This window comes from Nicotiana sylvestris, chromosome 8 (assembly GCF_000393655.2).
Source record: "Nicotiana sylvestris chromosome 8, ASM39365v2, whole genome shotgun sequence".
NCBI lineage: Eukaryota > Viridiplantae > Streptophyta > Magnoliopsida > Solanales > Solanaceae > Nicotiana > Nicotiana sylvestris.
The window spans coordinates 209453218-209463159 of record NC_091064.1 but is presented as its reverse complement, the minus strand read 5'-3'; the positions used below and the strand labels follow the sequence as shown (position 1 = coordinate 209463159).

The 9942-nt window shown below is 41.2% G+C and overlaps 2 protein-coding genes across 2 annotated transcripts; both read right to left on the bottom strand.

Annotated features, from left to right (window-relative positions):
- Window positions 1–265: 265 nt before the first annotated feature.
- On the bottom strand, window positions 266–616 carry LOC138876301 (uncharacterized). The gene has a single exon (XM_070155213.1). The coding sequence runs from the start codon at window positions 614–616 to the stop codon at window positions 266–268; it is 351 nt and encodes a 116-aa protein (XP_070011314.1).
- A 5524-nt stretch (window positions 617–6140) lies between these two features.
- Window positions 6141–7466, bottom strand: LOC104216789 (blue copper protein 1a-like). Its single transcript, XM_009766921.2, has 2 exons — window positions 7301–7466; window positions 6141–6481 (listed from the first exon to the last, which is right to left on the bottom strand). The coding sequence occupies exons 1-2, from the start codon at window positions 7464–7466 to the stop codon at window positions 6141–6143; spliced, it is 507 nt and encodes a 168-aa protein (XP_009765223.2).
- Between the last annotated feature and the right edge of the window lie 2476 nt (window positions 7467–9942).

Genomic DNA, 9942 nt, shown 5'->3' with positions numbered 1-9942 from the left:
CCAAGACTTTGGGGTCGTCCGTGGCGCTAGGCATTGGGAAACTTGCTAGGACGCCACGGGGTGCGCCCAAGGGGTCATGGGGCATGGCTGGAAAGCCTCCCATGACATTCTCCCCCACCTGAGTTGGGGACGTCCTCGGTGCCTTACTTGTAAGATAATCATCACTTAGGCTCTTGTAGGCTTTGAGGTTTGTTCCCCTCTCCCAAGTATTCTCCTATGCATCACAGCACTACCGTTTCACCAAGAACTTTTGGTGATCTCTCTTTTAGGCGTGAATCACTCGATCATCAAGGATAACATCAACACGCCTTTTCCCAGTTGAATTGGGGTCTCGAATACTGGGTATTTTAAGCTGGCTCCGTGAAGGATCCTCCGTGTCTTCCTGAAAAGGTTTCAGAAGGCTTACATGGAAGACGGGATGAATTTTCCACCAAGCTGGGGTATCCACTCGGTATGCAACTTTCCCAATTCGCCATTCAATTGTCAATGGTCCAATGTTATTTTGCAATAGGCGAGGGTCATGGACCCCTGCAAACAAGTACCGCTTTGCAATTTTGACCATCACTTTGTCTCCTACTTGGTATTCAACAAAGTGATGATTTTGATCAGCATGCATCTTCATCCGTTTTTGGGATTTGATAAGATAGCTCGACACTATCTCCAAATTTCGCTTCCATTATTTTGATAATCTAACAGCTCGAGGAGATTTATACATGTTTGGTGCATTCTTGGTGTGTGGGAGTAGCGATTGTTGTTCGGTAATAATTTCAAAAGCACTATTGTTTGTATTAGAGCTCTTTTGTGAATTGAAACACAGTTGAGCAGCATCCAAAAGCTTCACCCAATTCTTCTACGATTCGGTTATAAAGTGGTAGAGATATTCCTCCAACATACCATTGAACTGCTCCGTCTGGCCATCAGATTACGGATAAATTCTTAAGCTGTGACTCAATTTTGACCCGAGGCACTTAAAGATTTAGGTCCAAAAGTTGCTAGTGAAGTGTGAGTCGCAATCACTAACAATGTCTTTGGGCAGGCCCCAATATTTGACGACATGAGAGAAGAAGAGTGGATCTGTATCTTCTGTTGATATATATTATGGGGCTTCTATAAAGGTAGCATACTTAGAAAACCGATCCACCATAACCAATATAGTTGTGAGATCTCCGACCTTGGGCAATCCGGTGATGAAATCCAGGGAAACGCTTTCCCAAGGTCTCTTTGGGACAACTAGTGGTTCCAAGAGTCCCGCTTGTGTAAAAGGTCCGACTTGTCCTTTTGGCATACTAGATAAGTCTTCACATACTGAGTGACATCATCAGCCATTTGAGGAAAATAATATGCATGGTGAAGTAACGCCATGGTGCATTCTTCACCGGGATGGCCGGCCCATAGAGTATCGTGACATTTCGCTAGAAGAGTCCTTCGTATATCTCCTCCTTTTGGAACATAAAGTCGGTTCCTTTTCACTTTCAAGAAACCATCTACCATGTAGAACTGGCGAGTCTTACCGTGTCCTACCAAATCAACCAAATACTATGTAGCAGGATCCTTGATGAGTAGATCATGTATCTGATCCTTGATGGTGGTGGCTACTTTGTTCCCCCTTAGGGTGGCGAGTAGGCACATCGATACTAGATCATCTCTCTAACTGAGCGCATCCGCAACATGATTGGTCTTCCCACTTCAGTACTCCAGGTTGAAGTGGAATTCAGCTAGGAGTTCCTTCCACCTGGCATGTCGACCATTCAGCTGCGGCTGGGTCATGAAATGGCTAACAGTTGTGTTGTCTGTCTTGGACACGAACGGGGTCCCTACCAGATAGTGCCTCCAATGGCGCAAGAAATGGACGGCGACCAATAATTCTTTCTCATGGGCGGCATAGTGTCGCTCTGCATCCTTCAGCTTCTGGCTCTCGTATGCTATAAGATTCTCTTCTTATAGCAAGACTCTGCCGAGGGTATAGTCGGATGCATCGGTTTGTACCTCGAATGGTGGAAAAATTAGGGAAGGCCAAGACGGCACTACTAGACATAGCCACTTTCAATGCGTTGAAGGTCTTCGCTAGCCTGAGTCCCCAATCCTAGGGTATGGCCTTCTTGAGGAGTTCTATCAATGGCACTACGGTGAGGGAGTAGTTTTTCGCAAATCACTGATAGAAGTTGCATAGGCCAAGGAACGCACTCAAGGCGTGGATATCCTTAGGCGGCAACCAATATGTGATTGTATGAATCTTCTGTTAGTCCATCTTGATCCGCCATTCCTCGATGACATGTTCGAGGAAGTCAATCTGCTTTTGATCAAAGGAGCACTTGGATAGCTTCGCATATAGTTCGTGCTCCCGCAATTAGGCTAGGACCTTCTGTAAGTGCTCCATGTGTTCTTCTAGTGTTTGGCTATATAACACAATGTCATCGAAGTAGACTACCACGAATTCGTCAATGTACTCTTGGAAGATTTGGTTCATCAGGGTGCAAAATGTGGTTGGGGCATTAGTTAAGCCGAACGGCATAACCAGGAAGTCGTACGACCCATATCTTGTCACACAGGTCGTCTTGTATTCATCACCCTCTTCAATCTGAACTTTCCAATAACCTATCTTTAGGTCTATCTTGGTGAACATCGTCGCACCACCCAGTCTGTCGAATAAGTCTGCCATTAGCGGAATAGGGTACATGTTCTTCACGGTGATTTTGTTTAGAGCCCGATAATCCAGACAGAGTCGTAGGTTGCCTTCATGTTTCTTTTGGAATAGCATATGGACTCGTATAGGGACTTGGAGGGCACGATGATCCCTGTGTCTAGAATCGTCAGCAGTCTTCGAAGCTCGGTGAGTTCGGGTTGTGACAATCTGTAAGGAGCCTGGGATGGTGGCTTCACGCCCGGCACCAACTCAATCTCGTGGTCCACAGTGCGCCTAGGCGGGAGTTGCTTTGGCATGTCATGTGGCATGACATCTTCAAATTCCAGTAACAGCTCCTTCAGGGGTGTAGGAATGGGACCTAGGGAGCACTCTATATCTTCAATGCAGAGGGTTGCCCGGAACGTAGGTTCATGTCTTTCGACCCCCTTCTTCAACTGCAAGACCGGGATGTTCTCGGTGGCCATCTTCATGGGAATTCACGGGATAATACAGGGCTTGGCCCCATTTGTTCCCATCATCAGTAGCATGTCGGCATACGGTGCAAGCATGATGTTGGTTTGCCTTAGGAATTCCAACCCAACTAGCAACTCGAAGTCATTTATGATCACCATGTGCAGGTTGAATTTTCCTTCGTAAGGGCCAAGCTTCACTGGTACCTCTTTGGCTATTCCACCCAATGGCTGATGAGTTGAGTTGATAGCCTTGATACGACCTCTGCCCTTTCCTACAACTAGACCAAGGTGCTCCACCTGAGTTGAGGCTAAGTAGTTGTGGTTAGCACCCGTGTCTATCATCTCCCAAAGGGGCTTGCCATTTACCTTCATCTCGACAAATATTATGGTCCTCTCTTGTTTAAGAGGAGTCCCATAATCCGCCTTCTTTTTCCTTTTATTGGTGCTTGGACAGGGGTCTTTCTTCTTATGGATACCAGCACTGATTCCCGCTAAGGTCTCAGAAATATAGCTAACAATTGCATTAAAGGCACCTACTGGTTCGGTCTGGTCCTCATCGTCTATGTCATCGTCGATCCCATCATCAAAAGCTTGATGGGTGTTCATCTGTGCATGTGGACATTCATTATTCCCATGTGGTCCGCCGCAATAACGGCATCCTAAGGGGGTTTTCTCCCCCAAACATTGTTGTTTGACGCAACATTATTACTGCCTGAGGAGGGAGCCTTAGATTTGGTGGCGCTCCGATCTCCTCCACTTCTTCTAGGGCCACCATTGCTAGTCTGGACCCCTTTGTATCCCGCTCGGGTAGGTGGTTGAGGCCTATCCTTCCGAGCTTCCACTTGATAGACCCCAAGGCATTCCACTGCCTGGATCGCCTTGGGTAGGGTATATACCCTTTGTCTTTGCAGCTCCATACGGGCATACGGGTTTCAACCCTTCTAGGAAGGTGAAGAGTTTGTCTTTGTCCCCCATGTCATGTATGTTCAGCATAAGTGCGGAGAACTCCCGCATAAAATCCCGTACTTATTTGGTCTGGCAGAGCTCCCGTAGTTTTCTCCTTGCATTGTACTTTACATTTTTGGGGAAGAACTGTAGGTGTATGGCTGCCTTCAATTCTGCCCATGTTTCGAGAGCATCTTCGCCGGCCCTAATGGCTTCATACTTCACTCGCAACCAGAGTTTAGCATCACCCTGAAGATACATGGCAGCAGTTGCTACCTTCTTAGCTTCTTTTAAGCCCCCCACGGTATCGAAGTACTGTTCGATGTCGAAGATTAAGTTTTCCACTTCTTTGGCATTGTGAGCTCCACTGTATGGCTTTGGCTCAGGAATTTTTAGTTTTTGTGCCACGGGGGAGAGGTTCACAGCAGCCCCGATTTGGTTTCTGCCTCCTCAAAGAAGGCCCTGTGAAGCAGCATTGACAACATTGAGCTGCCCTGTCAAGTTGTCTATAGTTTGTTGCACGGCAGTCACCCTGTCTGCCTCTTTTGCTCTGTAAGCTAAATCCTCGGCACGCTCCTGTTGGAGGCTCTAGAATTTGCCAAAAACTTCGGCTGCCTCTGTGGCTACTGTTTGCCGGTCTTCTTCAGAGTCGCGACTAATGTTTTCTATGTCAACTTCGGCCTGGAGCATTTTGCGGTCTAGGTCGTCCAACCTTTGCACAAGGTTGGTTCTTATTTCAGGCACCGTATCCACGATGGGTCGTAATATATCAACCATCTCTTCGAGGGCCGCAATGCGGTCCCCATGATCAGAAATGGTAGTAATGGCAATGTGTTCCCTCGTCCGATGTCGAGCCTAGGCTCTGATACCAACTATTACGTGGTGCCTTCTTGTGATTCGTTAGAAGGGCGACGTAAGGCTAAGCAACTGATGTCAGTGCAGCTACTATCTGCCAACTAAGGTCCCTCCCGTACACTAGACGAGATTGTCAGTGTCGTGCGGGAAAACCAATGTAAAAAGCAATTGAGAGAATAGAAATGAGAATTGAGAATGAAAGAAAGCTTGATTGTGTTAATAAAAGCTATTACAAAAAGGCAACGCGGTGTCGAGGGAGAGAGACACCAGTACAGAGAATTGGTTGCTTGCTATAAAGTTTGATTGCTTGATTCCTCCTAATAGTGCTTAAAAAATAAACCAAAGTTACAAGATTAGACTTAACTAAGCTAGAGAAACATAATGGAAGTACATGAAATAAAACTACTCTATATTTACAATGAAAATGACTTAGTTTTCTACAAGGCAGAAACAGGTCCGTTGTCAGCAACATTGTCTTTGGCATCACGGTCTGCGCGCGCGGCGTTGCCTGCACGCGCAGTGCTATTGGCATTTGCCTGCGGCTGGGCGCTGGCGAGGGATATCGATGGGATGACAGAGGCACATGCGCGCTTGTCACTTGGCGCAACTAAGACCACGGGGCCGTCCATGGCGCTAGGCATTGGGAGGCTTGCTAGGACGCCACGGGGCGCGCCCAAGGGATCATGGGGCATGGCAGGAAAGCCGCCCATGACAATTCACATGTATTCGCGTCATGTATTCATGAATACAATAACGGCAATCACCTTAAAAATAGGTATGTCCAGTTGTCTAAAAGAGGAAAAACATAAATAGCATATTTCATGCCTCAATGGTAGTATATACTATAAATATTTATTTTGCTATAAAATGTAAAATGTAGCTATACAAAATAATATTTTAAAATAATTTTGATTTATAATAAATAAGGTGTATACCTTTGCTATAGGAGGTAAAATTTCTCATTAAAATCAGGTTTTGGGATATATCATTGTAATCACCGAAGTCTGAAAATATAACAAATTCAAATCTTGGATAACATAATCAAATTCAAAGTATAAGAATTCAAAATGTGGAACTCTGAACAACAGTTCCTATTAAACAACAGTCCAGGAGCTAGCCTCAAGACACTGCTGATTGCTCAATTATCTTATTGAAATGTGAATACAAATAACAATAACAAAATAACGTATGATCGTTCGATCACCTCTTCTTTTAACCCCCAAAAAACACGAATTAATCCGTCCTTAATTCATGATCGCGACGAATATAGCAAATACAGCAACAATCAAAGCGACAAATTTGGAATTAGGAGCAATCCAAGAAGCAGCAGAAGGAGCAGGGCCATTTGGAGAAGAAGGTGAAGGAGAAGGAGATCCCAATTCAGGCAAAACATTGATAGCAACTTTCATTCCCTTTTCACAATGTTTGCCAACTCCACAAATGTACCATTTTTTGCCTGTTGTTTTGAGAGGAATTATATCATTTCCAGAAGTTAAGGGTGTAATATCATTACTTGGTGTGCAGCTTTGGAAAGAAGCTTGATCTGCTTTATACACATTGTGAGCATCTTTCTTGTATTTGAAGACTGCAACCACAAAATTTTTGGTTCAATTAATATCCCTAAATTAAACAGTTAGTCTATCTCATTGCATACAAAATGCACTATTGCATAAAAACACTTTGTCATGTATATATGATGTTTTAATATGATCAACTGAAGTTGAAAAGTTATAATTAAGCAAATAAAAGTGTGCTCTTTCTATAAGTATTAATTTTTTTAGATAAGGTTGTCACACAATTCGATATGGTATCGAAGCAGATGTTGTAGTGAATTCAAGGTCTCACCACCCATTATAAAAAATAATTTTCGTATGTTTGACCATGAAAAGAATTAGGTCCGCACATAAAGGCAGAGGCGCGGATGCAAGATTTCAAGAGGATAGGTGCACTGCTATAAAGAGGTGCTATAAAGAGGTGCATCTAGAATTTACATTTGACGGGTTAAACTTTGTCTCTTACCGTGAACTCACTACACTTTTGAAATTATAGGTTCAAAATTATATTCTTTTTAAAATTGTAGTAAATTTCAAATATATTTATACTTCATACTGAAAACAAGACCATTCGGAGTGGGAACCGTCAATTTCACTTGTAGAGGTGCACCCAAAAAAAATGAAACCATAGGTGTCTTTGAGTATGGGTGCGCACACATATATATTTAAATAATTTTAAAGAAATATAATATTATTATACATGGTTTAAGTCCCTCAAGTTGGATATGCCTATGCATAAAGGGCACGTTCATGAAGATCTAAGTAAATTAAATTGTATTCTATCTAAAACTTAAGTTTTTAAATGAGATTATCATACGTTACAGATGTTATGAGAAGGTTAAAGAACGTACTGAGCTTATCTCCAACATGGAATTCTTTGGTGGCAGCCCAAGCCGTGTAGTTAAAGTCGAGTTTCCAACCTTGATCATCACCAACCCAATGGTCAGTTGCCATTGCTGGAACAGCAACCATTGCAACAACAACAACTAGTGCAATCAAGAAAGTTGTAGAGGCCATTGGGATTGAAAGATTTTTCTTTTTTAAAAAAAAAAAAATGGATTATAGAATATTTGTGAAAGCTATAGATGATTTGAAGATGTTGAACCTAGGGACCTATTTATATGTTGTTAATTGCTAGTAAAATTAGTAAACCAGCCGGCTAATAGCGGCATTATAATACTTAAATCTTGACAAAAAAAATAACACCGTCTCTAAGCAAAATTATAAAAGGATACGTTAATTACAATGACCATCTATTGTTTTGGGATTGCTACCTTGTACCGAGATGCCAAATTAATTCCTGCCGAATACTTCATATATCCTCATGCACAATGCTAATTTGATAAATTAAAGCACCTAAAGTTTAAGTCAGCAAGTATATATCCCTTCCACATGGCGAAAATATACTTGATTATTTGAATAAATTTCATAAGTGCAAAAGATTATACACTTTTAGACTCAAAAATAAATTTTTTCTTGATCCATTTACTATTTGCATAAGAGACAACTCATTCAATCACATCGTCCGAGAATTTTTCCAATAGGTAACGATGGACTAGAATAAGAGTAATTAGAATTTGGCTAGGTGATTAATATGCTTTTTAGTGTTTCTTAAGATAAAATGGAGATTATCCTAAGTCATTCCTTAAGATAGATATAAAATCACGAGATAGATGTACGATCTATTTTGCACGTTCTATTCAGTAATTTGCCTATTGGCTTTTCAAGCAAACTACCTTGATTCGCCATCGATTTGGATTTGTTACATCAGAAGCTCATTTCGTAAATATTTAACTCCAATAAAAAGGGGGAAAGTAAGGCCCAAAACTGAAATCTCTTTCCCATTTAATTAATGACGAAAAAAGAAGTAAATAAAAGTGGGGCAAGTGCATAGATAGCTATTTTCAGAGATGCTATTTTTAGATTAGCCAATACTTATTTTAATATTTTAAGCTAAAAATCTTAATTTCGGAACAACTCGTGACATTTTTGTCCTAAAAAATTAAAATTCAGGATGCACCGGTTAATTTCTAAATAAAAGCCCTTTAAAGTGGCTATCTGGTGTCATTTCTACAATAAAAGTGGAGCAAGTGCCTACAAAAGTTGGAGGCATAAACTAGACTAGGCCTTATCAACAAAAAACAGTTATTGGATTGTTTGAAAGGTCCATATTACTACAACATTTTGAGCCCAATTCTTCACGTACAAGTCCATCCTTAACCAAAAATTTGCAGAAATATGACACTTTTTTAGGTGATCCTTACACTTTTGACCCCTGCTTATCCCATGAGCAGAACTTTAAGGTCAAAAGTTAAAAGTATTGCGCATGGGATAAGCGAGGGGAAACACTTATTAAAATTGAAGTTCTGCTGATAGGGAAACCAGGGACAAAAATGGAAAACCATCCACTCTGAGGGCTATTTGTGTACTTCACCCATCCTTAACTAGGGGACTAGGGGTGGGACTAGAGGGTGCAAGGGGTTTCCCCTTTGCTGGAAATACATCATATGCCTAAGCTGGAATTTGGATATACTGCATGATGCTAAAAATATAAGTTATACCAATGTTTTAAAAAGATTTAATTTAGGTGTATGCTCAATAAAGACTCTCAAGTGAAACTTCACCACTCATACCATGAGGCTATATTGGCTGCTGGTGCTGTGGCCAAACATTGAATGGACCATGATGAACAATTCAAAATACATATCACAGAGGGCATGTGATATGTGTTTAGACAAGTTCCTCTAATTTTATTTATCGCATGGGGAACCCGGTACAGGGAAGGATGATAATAGATGTTTCTAAAATAGGAGCAGAACTATGTGGTCTAAAGGGGTTCAAATTAAATCTTCTTAGTCAAGAAATTATTGGAATTTTTTCACTTTTAGCCCACACCAGAAACTCTTTACATTTGGTAGCCTAACAAGTATATAAAATTTGTATATATAACATACAGAATGTATATATATACAAAAAAAATATACGTTTTTCGGCTATTATTTTGAGAGCGGTTATACAATATCGTTTTTCCAAAATTATACTGTGCAAAACTGCAAATAGGATGAAACAAAAGCTTTTGGTGTATATATAAATTATTGAATCTGCTTAATGAAGCTTCTATGGATAGAACAAGTATTCCTTTAGATCGTAGGTTCGAATCCCTTATATTCTGGTCTAGTATAAATTTTGATCTAGTATTCTTGCGATATTTGAAGTTCCCTTATGAAGAATTTCTGGCTCCGCCACGGATCTAAAACGTATATTCTGCGAAAATTTTGACCCATAGGCTATGACAATAGGTGGGGTCGTCAGGGGCAGAGCTAGCATGCAGGATACGGGTTTGGACGAACCTAGTATTTTGGTCCAAACTTTGTATTTGTCTTAAGAAATCTATTAAATATGTACAGATTATCAATTTAGAACCCAGTATCTTAAACGGACTACAATCCCGAACCCATAAACTTTAAATCTTGACTTCACCTCCGGTGGTAGT

Coding starts and splice junctions, on each gene's coding strand:
- LOC138876301 (XM_070155213.1), bottom strand. CDS start 616: ATGCATGCTGATCAAAATCATCACTTTGTTGAATACCAAGTAGGAGAC.
- LOC104216789 (XM_009766921.2), bottom strand. CDS start 7,466: ATGGCCTCTACAACTTTCTTGATTGCACTAGTTGTTGTTGTTGCAATG. Junction 6,482..7,300: donor CCATGTTGGAGATAAGCTCA/GTACGTTCTTTA, acceptor TTGTGGTTGCAG/TCTTCAAATACAAGAAAGAT.